The sequence below is a fragment of the Tetrao urogallus genome (genome assembly GCF_951394365.1).
Source record: "Tetrao urogallus genome assembly, chromosome: 1".
Taxonomy (NCBI): Eukaryota; Metazoa; Chordata; class Aves; order Galliformes; family Phasianidae; genus Tetrao; species Tetrao urogallus.
Genome location: NC_136813.1, coordinates 90054059 through 90071865, shown reverse-complemented (window position 1 = coordinate 90071865; position 17807 = coordinate 90054059). Strand labels below are relative to the sequence as shown.

General features: G+C 42.3%; 1 protein-coding gene across 1 annotated transcript; it reads left to right on the top strand.

The window, feature by feature from the left end:
* Positions 1 to 5557: 5557 nt before the first annotated feature.
* IFNAR2 (interferon alpha and beta receptor subunit 2) lies at positions 5558 to 16005 on the top strand (the record flags this gene model as incomplete). Its single annotated transcript, XM_079549446.1, is given in 10 exon segments — positions 5558 to 5651; positions 7338 to 7396; positions 7398 to 7434; positions 12070 to 12114; positions 12441 to 12570; positions 12750 to 12913; positions 13091 to 13263; positions 13898 to 14060; positions 14491 to 14609; positions 15310 to 16005. Coding segments are annotated over 10 exon segments (1680 nt in total).
* Between the last annotated feature and the right edge of the window lie 1802 nt (positions 16006 to 17807).

Below are 17807 nucleotides of genomic sequence, written 5' to 3'. Positions count from 1 at the left end.
TAGTTATTACACTTCAGGCAGTGAAGGCTACAGGCCAGGTACGAATCTTGCTGCCAGTGCAATGCCACAGCATATCCTGACTCAGCTGTATGATGTACCATGGCATCAAATCCAATTTGCCACATATATTTATAAGCAAACTGTACCAGAATTTCTTCCAAGGCTTACTCCATGGCTGGAAATGGATGTTTCACTGGAGTTCTGTATTAAGGTTTCCACGGCTGTTTTCATTATATTCAGTGTTGTTGGGTGATGATACAGAATTGTCTCTAGGTGCTGGAAGAGCCCATTGTAGAAATCACTCTAAACAAAAGAAAACATTCTGTAAGTGGCCTATTTTTGTATTATTTTATTTATAACTACTGAGTGCCTCAGTTCTCCTTCCCACTGCTTCCCTTCTCTGCTGGCTTCTACCACAATTCCACTTCACAGGGTTTCCTCTCATCTCATTTAACACAGCAGAAGCCTGTAGCCAAAGCATGGGGTCACGTGAAAGTACTGCCTAGCATTGCTGTCTTATCTGTCTTATAAAGTTACACAGAAATTTAACCACACTTTTGTTAACACAGCCAATGTGGGAGCTTCCAATACTGATTAGCCAGCCAGAAATGAAAGTTCTCTGTTTTCAAACACAAGCCAACACATTCAACTCCCTAGAAAAGCTGAGCAAGTGCTTCCAATCTTTAGTTCTTCCTTTTCTTTCAGACAAAGCATACAGGACAGACTCTGAGGTGAAAGGTATTGACTGGAGAGCAGGGAATCACTATTCCTCTTCAACGTACCCCTTTCAAAGGAGGGACATCATGTTCCCACTTCTGATTCTCCATGTAATAATACATGGTGAGATCTAACTAAATTTTGCAGATAACAGATGCAAAGATTCAATCTGTTACTTGTGTATCCTTTCAAGACAACAATTATGGTTTTTTCAGGTAGTGGTTTCAAAAGAAAAGTTTAAGGTTCTCTGGAATAAACAATGTTGAGAGGTAGTGTATGTCATCTCTGCTACAGAAGCATCTAGAAATCCCAGCTAGGAATCAGAAATCAGCAGCAGTCCCCTTTTATATCCATATGTGTGATGAAAGCTACCTTTTCCAAAAGAGAGCTCATTACCTGAGTGACTCACCGTGCACAACAGGCAGGACACAGTGCGAGGCACATAAAGCTAAGAAAGCAGAACCTGTATGGTGAAGCACTGGAACTGGTTGCCCAGACGGTCAGTGGATGCCCTATCCCTGGAAACATTCAAGGTCAGGCTGGACAAGGCTGCACGGAAAAACCTGACGTAGCTGTAGGTGTCCCTGTTAATGGCAGAGGGCTTGGACCAGGTGATCTTTAAGTGTCCCTTACAAATTAAACAATTCTATGATTCTGTGATTCTAGAGATAACAAGAACCTATGCAACACAGGTGTAGAAGCATAGGCAAAAGAAAGTCAAATGGATAACCCATCATCTGCAAACATGAAACTGTCTTTCCCTGGGTAGATGAAAAGACATTGGATCTAAAAAAGGGAAAGGGAAAGAGAAAGGGAAAGGGAGAGGAAAAGGAGAACAAAAAGGAAAAGGAAAAAGGAGGAAATCTCTCTCATTTTAAGTGTGTTTGTCCATCATATGTTAGAAGGTTTGATGATACATTTGAGTTCTGCTAAGAGAAGTCTCAACCTTCCAAAATGCTCATGAAACACATCTCTAGAATCTTACTAAGTCTGAGAACCCAAGTAGGTCTATATCTAACTTTAGTGGAAGCACCTCCTGAACTACTTCTGAAGTGCTCCGTTATCTTTTCCAACACTTTTTCCTAGAGAAATAGCATCACCTTCAGGCCAAAAAAGGCTGCATTCCAACTTGTTTAGTCAGGAAAGATTTAAAAATTGCTTCTCAAGCCTTGCTAGGTTTTTGTGTTTTTTTGATCCTCTACATGAGTATACAAACATTTTTACTAGACTGTATATAATATTTTTTTTAAGGAGATACATTTCCTAATTTTGGATTCACCAAGGTTTCAGAACAGTCTGAGCAATTGGGCTCAGAACAAAATAAAAATAGAAAAAATGGAAATATAGCAATATAGCAATATAAATAGACATAGCAGATGTAAATAACCAGGGAAAGCTGCTCTTTATCCAGCATTCATCCATGCTGTACCGAGGCCAGACAGAAGACTTACGGATGATCAGGCAATATCACTGGAGACAATGAGGAAGGCTAGTGAGAAACATGAAGAATTATCTTTAAAAGATCTTTATGGATCATAGTTTGAACTATATTTTTATTTATAGTCTAAAGAATTACAAACTATATTCATAGTTAAAAGGAGAGAAAAGGAGTGATCAGGAAAAAAAAAGGGGAGAAGGGAATAAGTAGAGGAAAAAAAAGTGCAGGTGAATTTCAGAGTCTCAGCTCAGATTACTCAGAGACCAAGAGATCTACGCAGTAAATTCATGTCATGTGCAGGAAATAGCAGCAGATTCAGGAAGCTTCTGCAAAGATGGCAGGAAATTAGAAAGACGGTTCACTACACATAGTGCTGATAAAGCAGTTAACAAAATATTAGAAAATCATAGAATCATAGAATGGCCCAGGAAGGGATCTCAAGGATCATCAAGTTCCAGCCCGTCTGCCACAGGCAGGGCCACCAACCTCCAGATCTGATTTTGACCAGGCTGTCCAGGGCCCCATCCAACCTGTTCTTGAGCACCTCCAGGGATGGAGCATCCACAGCCTCTCTGGGCAGCCTGTGTCAGAACCTCACCACTCTCTCTGTGAAGGACTTCTCCCTGGCATCCAATCTGAACCTTCCCTCCTTGACCTTAAAACCATTCCCCCTTGTCCTATCACTGTCAATCCTCATAAAAAGTTGATTCCCTTCCTTTTTATAATCCCCTTTTAAATACTGGAAGGCTGCAATGAGGTCTGCTTGCAGTCTTCTCCAGGATCAAAAAGCCCAGCTCCCTCAGCCTATCTTCACAGGAAAGGTGCTTCAGTCCTTTGATCATCTTTGTGACCCTTCTCTGGACCCTCTCCAACATCTTACCCTGGGGGCCTCAGACCTGGACACAGTACTCCAGATGGGACCTCACAAGAGCAGAATAGAAGGGAACAATCACCTCCCTGTCCCTGCTGGCCACCCTTCCTGATGGAACCTAGGATACCATTGGCCTTCTGAGCTGCAAGTGCACACTGCTAGCTCATGTTCAGTTTTTCATCCACCAGGACCCCCAGGTCCTTCTCAGTAGAGCTATTCTCAAGTTCTTCTCCTTCTCTGTATATGTATCTGGGATTACTCTGACCCAAGTGCAACACCTTGCACTTTGCTATGTTGAACCTCATTAGGTACACATGGGCCCACCTTTTGAGTTTGTCAAGGTCCATTTGTATGACATCCCTTCTTGTCACATGTAAAACAGCCTTTAAAAAAATCAGTGCTTAGCAGAAGCGAGACAAGAAGAAAATAAAAATTGCAAGTTATAGGATCTATAGTTTTGCAGAGGTAGGATCTGAGTGAAGTACTCAGAAGGATTGCTAAGATTCATACTGCCCTTTAGTTTTCTTTCCTGAGGCTGCTTCCAGGTAACCTCTCAGAAGTCAGTTTGGAACTGGAATTTTTCAACTCTGAATACTTGGACAATTCCGAGAGCCCTTCAAAAATGGAAATCCAAAACAAGCAATATTGCCACATGTAACACTTGTCCCATGAGATAAATTAATGCCGCCATGGGCAGGGCTGCCCCAGGGCCCCATCCAACCTGGCCATGAGCGTCTCCAGGGATGAGGCACCACTGCTTCTCTGGGCAGCTATGCCAGCGCCTAGCCATCCTCTGAGGAAAGAATTTCCTCTTAAGTACAAAGATCTTCTCACGAATAACCCTCACAACGCTCGATAAGAGTTATATTTAATATATTCGGCTGTCAGGACGCACTTGCCCAGAGGACACCTCAACCATCTGCATACCAGCTAAAGGATGGGCGCAGCAGCACACAGCCCTGCGCTGAGGACAAAGAGGCCACGAAGGAGGAAGGGCACCGTCAGGGGCTTTGGCAGCTCTCTGCGAACGCTTCCCTCATGATTAACAAATAAACACAGAAATCAAAGGGACGGCTGAGTCGTTTGCGTGAAGAAACGGAAACGAGCAGAGCGGGGAAGCGTTCAGCGAACGTATTCCTAGCTCGAAGGCGGGCTGCGGGGCGGGGCGGGGCGCGGTGCGCCGGCCATCGGCAGCAGCCCAGCCGGCAGCTGTACGCTTTTCGTCCCGCCCCCGTCGCTCTGGCAGGGCGGGCCCAGCCGCGCTCCCTGTGCGGCGTAGCGCCTTACGGCCCATTTCGCCCTTAGCGGCGCCATGGGGCGCTTCAGCGCGCGGTTGTGATTGAGCCCGGCGGGGAGCCGCGGGGAGCCGCCGGGCTCGGTTTCCGCACGCCGTAAGGATGGCGCCCGCTACGAGGTACGGCCGCGGAGATCCCCGTTAGGGGCGGAGCCGGGACGGCTCGCTCTGGTTCTGGGCGTCGGAATCGCGCCGTTGGAGGGAGGGAGACCCCAGCAGCATGGGCACTGGGGTCGGCCGCAGGGGCAGAGCGTGCTGTGTCCCGTCCCAGCCCCTGCCTCAGGGAGCGGAATCTGCGGGGCCAGCTCGGCCGCGTGCGGTGAGAGAGGGTGGGCGGGTATTTCCTGGAAAGGCCGCTTCTTTCTGTTTGCGTCCTGTGGGTTGACATCCGCGTCCCCAGCAGCTCTTTGGGGCTGAATCCGAGCAGCTTGTTGCAGGGGCAGGCTGTGCGCTCGGGATCATCGAGCCCAACTCCCAGCTACATGCAGTGTCACCAGCGTTCAAATCCTATATCTGACAGTGTTGTCCAAATGCTCCTTGAGCTCCAGCACTGGGGGCCGTGCCCACCGCCCTGTAGTGCAGCCTCTTTCCCTGGCCCCCAGCTGCCCTCCCCTGACGCAGCTCCATGCCGTTCCGTCGGGCCCTGTCGCTGTCACACAGAGCAGAGCTCAGCGCTGCCCCTCCGCTCCCTGTGAGGAGCTGCAGCCGCCATCAGGCCTCCCCTCAGCTCCTCTGCTCTGCGCTGAGCACAGCGAGGGACCAGTTTGATCAGCCGCTCCTGATACACCTCACCCTCCAGACCCTTCACCATCTTTGTAGCCCTCCCTCCTCTAATAGTTTTGTGTGTCCTTCTTGTATTGTAGTGCCCAAAACTGCACATGCTGCTTGAGTTGAAGCCTGTCAGTGTAGGGCATAGAACCATTAAGGCTAGAAAAGACTTCAAAGATCCCCCAGTCCAATCACCAGCCCACCCCCCCACGCCCACTGCCCACGTCCCTCAGTGCCACATCCACACGGCTCCTGAACACCTCGGGGATGGTGACTGCACCACCTCCCTGGGCAGCCTGTGCCACTGCAGCACTGCTCTTGCTGAGAAGAAATGTTTCCAAATAACCAATCTGAATCTCACCTGGTGTGACTTGATGCCATTACCACTCATCCTGTCGCTGTTACCTGGGAGCAGAGGCTGATCTCCACCTCACCACAACCTCCTTTCAGGTGGTTGTAGAGAGCAGTGATGTCTTCCTTGAGCCTCCTCTTCTCCAGACTGAGCAGTTCTCTTGCTCCTGTGGTTTCTGTAATAAAATTGGTTCATATACCATACTGCCTGTGTAGGATTAGAACATTCCTTTGCTGACTTCCATACATAAGGCATCTTTTCCATGTCCATCTACCCCTCTCAGTATTCCACTATGTAGATTTCTATAAATAAGCATGCAGCCTGCTTGTTTCAAAGAATATGCTGTGTTTTCTAATTCCATGGCATGAAGCATTTCTAAAATACAAGCCAGTGATTTTCAAAACTTCAGAAATTGCTATCATTATTTTTTTTTTTTTCCTTGATTGGAAACAGTCAATTCAAAACAGCCTAGCCTGAACTCAAGTTAAAGATGAGCTGCCTCTGCAAATGAGATGGAATTGCGAAGCTGAGTTTTGGAAGTGCTGGAGACTTCAAGCAGCACCCAGGAGTACCCAACCCAGTTACTGTGTTGGAGCTGGCTGATGAGGTGAGTTGGGGCTGGAGTCACGGGTATTTCCCTGGCTTCTCTCTCAGGGTTGCTGAGGCTATAAGGAGTGACAAAAGATAGTAACAGTTCTGACAGAAATGGTTTTCCCTTTGAATTTCCACTACTATTGATTAGTTTGCCAAGGACATATAGATTTAAGCAGCTATGCAGACTGGAAGAGCAACGTGTTTGGACACATTTTTCTTCTGTATTCTAAGGTGCTGAACCATAAAATATGTAAGAAATATTCAAGAGTACAATAGCTATTCATGACTGTATATTCTGCAAGTGGTGGTGGTTTGTGGTGGTCCAGTTATTGCATAATTCCTTAAAGTCACTGTGAAAGTAACATTGTTTTCTGTGTAGTTTCTGGACAAAGCTGGTTAGCTTGTTGAAAACAGAAAATATATTTTTTCTACTTCTGAAATCTGTAAGCTTGATCTGAATGGGAAATTCAAATTATTTTTTTCTGTATGATTTACTAGTGCCAACAATAAACAGACTTGGTACACATTGGCAATTAATTGCTTTCCAGCTTGCTGATATCATTGACCAACTTTAAAGACTGGAGTTCAACTAGGTGATCTCCAGAGGTCCCTTCCAACCCCTATGATTCTGTGTCTGTGTAACTAGTAAATCATATTTTCTTATCCATCACTTCTAATTTTGATTGAAAAGGGGAAAGAGGGCATTTTAAATCTCCAAAATATTCTTCATGCTTTAACAAATAAATACAATGAACCAAGCTGAAATGAAAAAGAACCTTCTTTTCATCTGTGGAAGAGTTTATTATTTTGCAATTATGATTATCAGTTGCACAGATACAGGGTCCTCACACTTAACCAGTGACTTCCTATAATCACACTAAAGCTTTGAGTGGAGGAAGAACTGCACCTCAGACAGGCAAATTGGAAAAAAGAAAAACCAAAAATCCTTTAAAATAATGTGTTGAGTTAGAGCATAATATGTGCTTTGTCACAATTTTAACTATTCTACAGAACTATTTGTTTTGCACAAATAGTCATACAATGCTGGAGGTATTTATTTTCTTTGAAATCGTAAGAGCCCTTTTCATTTGAGGAGGGGAAGGGAGGGGAGAGAAAAAGAAAATTGATTGTCTGTTCTAAGAAACACCATCCAGGATGATAGCAGTGACTGTTTCAGTGCCAGTGCCTCTTCCTCCAGTGCGCTGAAAGGGTTAAAATAATTCTTTGTATGTGGACCTCATTTTACTTACAAGTCATTCACCAATATATCTGCTGAGTGTGATTGTTTTTAATATATTTGCAGGTACAGGAGCAAAATGTTTATTTTACAGTCAGGAGGATGTATTTCTTTATCAGTATGGAAACACTGATGGGTGGAGCACTGCGTTTTTATCAGCTTGGTAAGTTGCTAGTAGTTTTAGTTTGGAAGAGAGGCAGTACTGCTGGCTTTTCACTGTGACTCCTCCTGAGTTACTGAAGTAAGATACTGTGATATTATTATGGAGTTCTCTCTAGAATAATTCACAGACTCAAATATCTCATGCATTGTATTCTGAATATACCATTCTACAAATAAACCTGATTTTCCCCTTAGAAAAATACTGCTTTGAAACAATGCACTAATTCTCTAAACATCCAGTGAGCTTTTGTTGGCTACATTGTTTTTCATGTCTTGCCCCTTTTTTTTTTTTTTTTTTCCCTAAAGACTCCTCCTAAGGTTTCTGAGTTAGCAAGCACAACATGGTTTGTTAGCTGGGACGTGATGGGAGTAGGAAAGAGTTCTGATACTTATGTTTTCCTGGTTGTTTCCCTTTTATAACGAAACAACATACTAAACTATGGGGGTTTCCAACTACGTTTGTTATCATGTTTGTTGAAACAAAGTTACTGAAGGAGCTTGATTTCTAGAGGAACAGAATTTGTTTTGGAAGGGCTGAGGTATTTAAAAATCAAATACAGAGAGAAAATAAAAACACCTGTGTCAACAGGAATTCCTTCAGCAAGACAGCTGGTGTGAGGTGTCTGGGATAAGAAAGAAAGGCAAACAACTGTTTGCATTTCCTAATCCAAAGAGGGAACTCAGTGGAAGCGTGTCATTACTAGAGCCTGTGTACTGATGCTGTGTCCTCAGTGTGCTAAAGGCTGTGTGATTACAAATCTGGGCTTGTGTTCAGGTGACAAATAACAACAATTAAAGTATTGCTTTGTTATTCTTACCCACGGGTTGTCTTTTGGGTGGGTGATTTGTTACTAGATTGGAATAAATGAATTGTTCTAGTTTTAATTGCATATCTTGAAGGGGATGTTTATTATTCAGTAACAATGTAGAAAAACAAATGCAAAAGGAAGACATACAAGACAGGATGTTTGTGGTGTGCATGGCAAAATTAGAGAGAGCATTTCCTCTCCTCTGGGAACATATTCTTTTTGCATAGGCAAGTCAAGTGAGTGGCTTAATCTCTTTTGCATCTAATTTCAGAATGAATCCTGGGAGTGCAGTTTAATACTTGTAAGACTAACACCCTAAAAGCCAGATTTGCAAGAGACACTTGCTTGGCTAAGTATCCAACCCAAATGATGTCAACAGAATTGGCACCAAAGTGTACTTGTGTATGCTGCTTTGTGTGCATGCCCACTGCTCCTTAGAGGGTGACTTTTAAGGCACTTTTGCAGAACCGTAAAGATTCTAACTAATTTAGTAGGAATTTTTTCCTCTTCTCTCCCAGTACTACCTGCAAACATGGGCAAGGCACAGAAAATAACTGATGCATTAGAACAGGCATGCATAGAATGTTGCCCGAGTATAGCCTACTGAATCATAGAAACACCAAGGTTGAAAAAGACCTACAAGATCATCCAGTCCAACCATCTGCCTATCACCAATAGTTCCCACTAAACCACGTCCTTCAACACAAAATCCAAACGTTTCATGAAGACTTCTAGGGTCGGTGACTCCACCACCTCCCTGGGCAGCCCATTCCAGCACCTGACCACGCTCTCAGAGAACTAGTATTTCCTAATGTCCAGCCTGAATCTCTCTCAGTGCAACTTGAAGCCATTCCCTCTTATTCTGCTACTAGCTACACGAGAGAAGAGGCCAAACCAACCTCACTACAACCTCCCTTCAGGTGACTGTAGAGATTGATGAGGTCTCCCCTGAGCCTCCTCTTCTCCAGACTGAACAATCCCAGTTCTCTGAGCCACTCCCCATCAGACTTGTGCTCCAGACCCCTCACAGCTTTGTTGCCCTTCTCTGGACACGCTCCAGAGCTTCCGTGGCTTTCTTGTAGTGAGGGGCCCAGAACTGAACACAGTGCTGAATACAGAAGTACAATTACTTCCCTGCTCCTGCTAGCAGCACTATTTCTGATATAAGCCAGGATGCCATTGGTAGAAGAAGGGGAGAGGTCACGCAAGGCTGGAGAACAGGATGGAACATAAGTCTGGTAGCCATCCTCTGGTCACGTAGGCTATGCAGGCCAGATAGCTATGCTTCTGTCACTTCCCTCACCTTATGTATGCCTAACAATGTGCAGCCTGGTACTTGTGTCAAGGCCTGAGCTTTGACTGGAAGTTATCAAGGAAAAGAGAAAATGCCACCTTTGGCAAAAACACGGAGACTGTAAAACTGGTAATTAGCATATTAACAATCCCTCACATTTTTGGGAATTGAAAGTGACGTCTTTAAAAATCAATGGAAGTTTATCTGCTTTTCTGTGAAGTCATGTGTTTTTCATACCCCTGCTTATATTGTAATTTGCATACCTTGTAGAAGTTTGCCCCCCCCCTTGCTTATCAAAGCAAACCACCTGTTAAAAAGAGAATAAAAATCACAGTGCTGGGGAACAGCTTTTGGAGCTCCCCTTACCCTTTGGGCCCCATCCTGCAACAGACATATCAACAAGACAGGTAGTATAACCTTCCCTACCCTAATTTACCTTCCTTGGAATTTGTATAACCTTACCCAACCTAACTTACCCTTACCTACCGTAATTTGCACGTGGCTATGAGGTCAGCACTGCCTGTGCTGAAACCAGGGCATGGGGAGAGCACAGGGTAGTGCTAACTCAAGGGATGGCAAATAGCTGCATGCAGTTTGGTACACTGGCTAAACATAGCTCTGAGAACAGAAAAAAAAAATAATAATAGGCAGCTATGCTGTTTTGATAAAGGAATTTGAGAGTAGGTTTCAAGATTGACAAAATCATCAGTTTATGTTTGCAAATCCATTTTCAGTTGTCATAAATACATTACCTGCCCAGGCATGCTAAAAGGTTGGACACCCATGCATTAGCACATACAGTGCGTCTGAGACAGAACAGTTCCCAGGATGCCTTGCTTGTAACATCTGGCAACTGCCATTCTGAATACCTTGTAGTTTACCTAGTAGATGTATTTCTGGTACAGTGTTTCACACAATCCTAACATTTGTAGATCACTGTAAGATTGTTTTATTCTTCATAAAGTATATCCCATTTTCTTTTATCTATTTGGGGTGCTTCTTTCTGTGGCACAACTCATTGACACATGAAGCAATTCTGTTATTTGTCACAGTGTGACACCTGACAACCTCCATCCTGTACCAGAGTGCTACTTTGCTAGTTGCCATACAAATGTGAAGTCAAAAAAAAACCCAAACATTCTGCGTGCTACAGAAGTTACCATTGCAATCAGTATGAGAACAATAAATGAACATGTTAAAGTATTAGTCAACACAATTCAACCAAAGTATCAGGCTAGTGATATTTTGGGAATACTGTGATATTTTGAGAATCTAGATTAGAGAATGGCTTCTTGCAGAGCTTATACAAGAGGATGTGGCAATCTGGAATGTCAGAGTCTGCAAGAAGACTGGGTTGAGAAGATTGCTCAGACAGCAGGCCTGGTTGAGTGGCTGAATGTGGTTTTAACCATGCCTTGTGACAGAAGAAAAAACTGTTTCAGCATTTTTTTTGTGGTTTTTATTTTCTTTTGCAGGCAGAGAGCAGAATTGTGGAGAAAGAGTTAGAAACACAGAGTAGTGCTATAGAAACAGGGCATGAGCTTTGATTTGGGAAGGAAAAGCTACTGAACTAGAGAGGAAGCTTGTAGGATAAGTGTACAGATGTTGTAAAGTATTGGATGATCAATAAGCATACAGAGAAGTTAGGCTAGTAAGATTATCATGTTGGAAAAGATAATCAGAGATAAATGGAAAGTACTCAGCAGTGTTGTAGGCTTGCAAGAAACTCCATAAGGAGCAATCTCCAGAGAGAGATCCTTCCTCACTGGCAGTCAGCCCTTGAATGGGTCTAGGAGAGGTGTAGCCAGGCCCCACCCCTTCCAGTCTCACAGGTGAATGGCCTTCACTTGTGCTCCCAGGTGATCAGCTGGCTGACTCAGTGCTCACCTCAGGTGATCAATCAGAGGTTCAGGCCATGATCCAACAGTTCCCATACAGAGTTACATGAATTAGGTGACTGAAAACAGACATCTAATGCCAAAGATGTATATCCAGCCTTGAGGATTCCCTGTGTTTAGCAAAAGACATCAGTCCTTTCATTACTGAAGATTAGTCAATAAAGTTCTTCATTTCATTTCAGAAAGGATGTAAGATTCTGACTTAACATGATATTTAATAGATAAATTGACCTTAAAGGCACCGTTTGATAAGTGCATTTTAAGTAGATTTGTTTGAACTGAGTCTTGGATCTCTTCTAGTGAGGATCAACAGAAGCATGAACCACAGCTAGTTTAAAACAAACCTGGCTCCTAGGAGCCATGAATTATTTGAATTAACGACAATGGTTGGAGAAGGTGCCATCCTATACTCTGATAGAAGGAAGGAAGGAAACAAACACAGAGAAAAGCAGGCGGAGGAAGTTGTGGAACAGAGAACCCCATAACAAAGTTAAGTCAAAGGTCTGCAGAAACACTTCCACCAAGGGAAGACTTAGTATTGTCTCTGACTGTTGTGGATTAATATTGCCAATAGTAAACTAATTATCAGATATTGTAGACGTGCAAATATACTAATACGTAGTTTAATTTTCCAGCGTTCGTCAGCATTCTGTGTGCAGCTTGTTGCAGCAGCTTGCCTGGTAAGAGGCTTCTATTGTCTTTCCAACACTTTTCCTAATACGATTCAGAAGACTTGCATGTTCTCACCAAGCAGCGTCTTACAGCTTCATTCTTCTAGAGGAAAGAACTTAAATGACAGTCCTTTGCGTTGTTGCTGTTGTGCGGAACTCACTGTTCTGTTTTATGGTTGCTTTATTTGGGGGCAAATTTTGGTCTTCTCTAATCAGGTTTACTGATTAGATTTGCTGCAATTTCAAATTTGTTTGTCATTCATATCGATGATGATGATGGTGATGACGATAGGCTATTGTGTGTTTTCTCTTCTTTTTTTTCGTTCCTTTTCTAGAAGAGATTCCAAGAGGGCCACTTGATAATCTACAAATGACATCTAACAACTTTCAGCACATTTTGTCCTGGCAGGCACAAAGTGATCCAACTGTGCCAACATACTATCGTGTACTGTACGGTAACCGCAGGCAAGTCTTACTTCATATAAGACACAATTTTTTCTTTGTATGTTTATCAATTCAAAATACTCAGCCTTGTTATTTTTTTTTTTCTTTCTGTTTTTCCATTCCACAAAGATGCCTTCATATAACAGAAGATTCAAACAGATTACTTTGGATTTTTAGTTACTCTTTATTTTGATTTGCAGTAACTGGAAGATTGCAAAACAGTGTTCACGAATTGCACAACCCTTCTGTAACCTGACAGATGATTTTGAAGTTGTGTCTGATGAATATTTTGCATTCGTTCAGAGCTTTGTAGGAACTGAAGTGTTCAATTCCTCGTTACTTCTTTTTTCACCAATCCATGATAGTAAGTTCATTTGTTCATTTCAGTTTTTTGTTCCAGTTAGGTGTAAATGTTCTGCTAGCTTTACAGTAAGGCAATAAACTAACTTTTTTTTTTTTTTTAACTGAAATATTACTGGTACTGAGTGCACATTGTATATTTTTTCCACGTTTTCCTTTTCTTCTTTCTTTTTTTGAACAGCATTCTTGGGACCTCCAGAATTTAATATCAGTTCCTGTCTACGTTGCATAAATATCACCATAAAGCTGCCACCTACTCACTTAAGAAAAAATGGAAAGCTGCTATCTTTATCTGATACATATAACTACCTTTATTATGAAATAACACTGAAAACAGTTGATGAAGAACATAAGGTAAAGAATTTTTGTTTCTATTTCTTTCTTTAGACAAGAAACATAGAGAACATAAAATGGCTCTATTGGTCAGCAGATCCACACAAGTGAACAGAAAATACTTAGAATAAATAAAAAATTATCTTGACTTCCTTATACTGCAGTGTAGCAGGCCTAGAAAGGAATACTTGTATCCTGTATCCTTACAGGGATTGGGGAAAGGGATTGGAGCTTAGCTATGACCCATAAGAAGATACTGAAATAATGGGGGACAGCTTAGTGTTTGCAAGCAAAGCTCAGTTAAAGGCTGCAGTCTCTGAGTGTGTAAGTTTGCTTTAGAAACAGAGGAGATAATCCATTCCCTGTAACAAAAAATAGTGAACTGAAATTCACAGTTGTGCAGACCTTAAGTTAAAAAGGGAGGCATTAGCACTGGGGCTGGCACAGCACTGGAATAAGCTGGCTAGCCAGAGAGCCAACTGCCTGCACTGGAAATTTTTTAGGCATAAAGTAAGCATCTTGACAGCTAGAACAAGAGATGAAGCAATTGCCTAGATAAAACACTGAGTTACTGTGTCAGTTTTTCTAGTTTCACATGTCACGTTCTCTCTTTTTAGGTGAACAGTTAACTTTAAAACACTCTCTCTCATAACAGAGGCCGCCTGAGAGAATCACTGAAGAACTTTTTAGTACAGTCATTGAAGAATTGTATCCAAATAGAAATTACTGTGTGTCTGTTATGGTCGCTGCATCTCTAAATAAACATTCCATCCCATCAGCCTGGAAATGCATAACTACAGACTCTGTAGCTGAGAAAGGTAACTATGCTGTGATGCAGACATTGTTTTCTGCTTTGATTAGGTACCAGTGGTTCCTTTGTACTTAAGATTTACGAGTCGATTCTAAAAATACCAAGAGAGAAAGTAGTTACAAAGTGATAAACATTATGGGGATTCATAAAAATACAAATATTAATATAAATATAAAACCTCATTCATTTGGGGGCTACAGATCTATTGCTAATCCCACGCACAATTCTAATCTGCACTAACTGCGTAAATAGTTATCAAAGGTGGTGTAATTTCTCTAGTTTCTGATTCTAACTTGAAATTTACTCGTCTTGACCTGTAGGTGTCCCTTCTATCCAAAATTATTCTGAGATTCTAAGTAGCTGTTCTGAATGTGAAATATGAAATGTGGTAATTGAAAACTTCATTCATGCTTGTTTGTTTTTTTTTTCACTTGCAGATTATCAGAGCATCACAATTGCTGTTGCTGTATGTTTTTCACTTATCTTAGCTGTCATCCTGAAATGTATGCATGTAGGAGGTTATATTCTTCAAAAGAAATCACTTCCAGATACCTTGGTATGTAATTTTCATATTAACCTTTCTGGTTCAAGCAGGAAGCTTGCCATATAAAATTCCTAAGTATATGTATTAGGTACAAGTAATGTATGTCCATATAGTGTTTAAATTTGCAGTTTGCTTGTATCAAAGATAGTCTGTAGGCTACTAAATCACACACACACAAACTCTTTGTGGTGCACAGAAGCAGGCTACCCCACATAAGAGAATTTTCTAGCCTTTGAAAATTGTCTCATATATGTAAATCTTTCCCACTGCATATAAATTTCTTGCAATATATCTGAACCAGGACAATTACACCAAAACAACAAAAAAGGGAACTATATAGCTCTGGAAGAAAACTTACTCAAGGAGGGGATTTAGGCAAACACAAAGAAAGCAATACCTGCATCAGCTCCAAATACTAAGCTATTTTCAGTCAGCTCACTCAGTTATAGGGGTTTGCATAAGTCCATAATTAAGGCAGGGTACTGTCCAATGCTGTGTGCCTTGACTTGCATTGAGGGCTGTCAGTTTCCAAGAGTGGAGAAGAGGGAAAAGTCCTAGATGCCTTGACCTCTGCGGAAAAGCTGACAATGTGGCACAAAGAGAATAATTTGTTTGTCGACCTCGTGGTTGGGGTATTTTTTCAGACTTTTCTGTGTGAGTGTGCCAGTTTGGCTTATAGTCTGTTGTTTTTTGATTCAATTTGTTCTTTTAGGTATTCATGAGAACACTTACCTATTTACCATGTACATTTGAATCTGAAGAAATAACCTCTGTAGAGATCATTTATAAAGAGGTTAAAAAAAAGGCAGAAGGATCCATTGGGGCTGTCAGCAACGAAGATGACAGTGAAAGCGATGACAGTGAAAGCGATGCCACGAGTAACCATGACTACACGAGGCGTGATATCGTATGTAGAGCACCTCAGTCCTCTGACACGTCTCATGTGTTTGTGCAGCACTCTACAAGTAGTACATGTGATGACAGTAGCAGCCGGGTGAGTCAGAATCCAGATGATGACCCAGAAGTCTTTGAAGAAAACGAGCTGGAAGCTGAAGAAGAGAAAGACACTAATAGTGAGTTACTCAGTCCTTTGTCTAAGGCAAATTGTACCTATTCTCTTAGGTCAAGGAGCAATGCTTGCTTTACCATAAACTTAAAATCTGTGCTTCTGGGAATCTCTGAAGAGACCACAGATAGTTCTGCAGCTCTCCTCTCTTCCCAAGAAGATGCTGTTGACTGGCAATGTGCACATGCTGTTGAATCCAAACTCCTTGATGACATAGAAAGCACACAGAAACCGCATCATCTAAACAGCTCTGATGTGTGGCAAAATTCATCTAGTTCTTCCAGTGAAAGTGACTCATCGGATTCAGATATGGACCCAAAAAGTGAATACATACGAAGATAAATAACTGAGAAGCATTGTTAATTTGTAGCATAGCAAAAGATATTATCTAACTTAGCTGTTTCTGGACTGAACATACAGATCTGATCTTTTTTTATTTTTTTTTTTAACATTCTGAAAACATACGCCTAAGTGCCAGAAATACACAGACCTTATTTGTAACAAATATTTCTGTGACCTTTCTGGGTATGATTCAGCTTATGTTACCTACAGAAGAATGAAAAGCACTGTTAGGATGTAGCAGAAAAAGGGAGTCGTTATTTTGTTTTGTGGTTAAATACTGTATTATACACTTTAGCTGTAATACAGTAAATATTTTCTATAAGCTCAAGTGAGGAGTTAGGTTATAGAATGGGGAGATGTGAGCAGCCTGCCTTTTAGCCTGTCTACTTTTTAGTTTGAAAGGGCTCTGCTACTGTTCTTTAGCGCTGTTGGTGCAGGTTTCAGAGTAACCTGTTGCTGGCTGGATCACAGCCAGAAGGGTAGAGCTGTGTTCAAGTCAGTGAACTGATTTCTAAATTCCCAGAGAGAAAGCTGATCGAATGAAATTGTGGAGGTGTGGGGAGGTGAGGTGAAAGTGCCCAGGAAAGAATACTCAAGAGTTCTTACTGTGTATTAAGGCATTAAAAGTATACCTTTTTAATACAATTTTGTGTATTTACGTACTATTTTTTAATGTTTATATGACTCTTTCTGCTGATCTGCTCAGTCCTTCTCCCATCAGTTTCTGGCTGGTGGTGTGTCTGGCAGTCATTCTTTTGACTGGGGGAGCTGAGAGTAATCTCTACGCTGCTGTACCACATTGTGCTGCTGTACTATTTCTAAGAGATTGATGCACAGAAACTTCACAGCCAAGTTTTGTTACCATTAAGTCGGGGATTCCATATTAGCGGCACTGGGAATTGGGGATATTTCCACCATAAGCACTTCAAAGATGACATCACAGAATCACAGAATGGCCCAGGTTGGAAGGAATCTCAAGGATCGTGAATCTCCAACCCCCTGCCACATGCAGGGCCACCAACCTCCACATTTAACACTAGACCAGGGCCCCATCCAACCTGGCCTTGAACGCCTCCAGGGACGGGGCATCCACAGCCTCTCTGGACAGCCTGTTCCAGCACCTCACCACTCTCTCTATAAAGAACTTCCACCTGACATCCAACCTGAATCTTCCCTCCTTCAACTTAAAACCATTTCCCCTTGTCCTGCAGTTATCTACCCTTTCAAAGAGTTGACTCCCTTCCTGTTTGTAGGCTCCCTTTAGATGCTGAAAAGCTGCACTGAGATCACCCCGCAGCCTTCTTTTCTCCAGGCTGAACAAGCCCAGCTCCCTCAACCTGTCTTTGTAGAGGAAGTGCTCTAGTCCTCTGACACGATTCAGAGTTTGTTATATTTCCACAGATAGCATGCATTCAATTACCAGCAAGATAATTAATACATGAACACCTCTCTCGGGTAGTGATTGATGATGTTTCCAGTCTTCTATTCCATGGTCTCTTCTATAGTCTAGTGTCCTTTTAGCATCATGACAGTCCAACTGACAGCATTTTACTTCATCCAGTGGTCTTCCTCGCTCGTCCTCCAGATGAACTTTCTTCATTGATGCACGCTCAGTAGGAGGATGCCTATTATAAGTAATTTATAGATTCCAAAATCGTAAGATTTGCTCACTCAGCCATTATTTCTGAACATCTGCTCGTCCTTGGATAGAGATAAGTTTGGCAAGCTTAGTGATATATACCAGGGTGTTGGAAAATAAGGAGGATAGAGGGGAGCATCTTGACATCTGCTTATTGCACCCC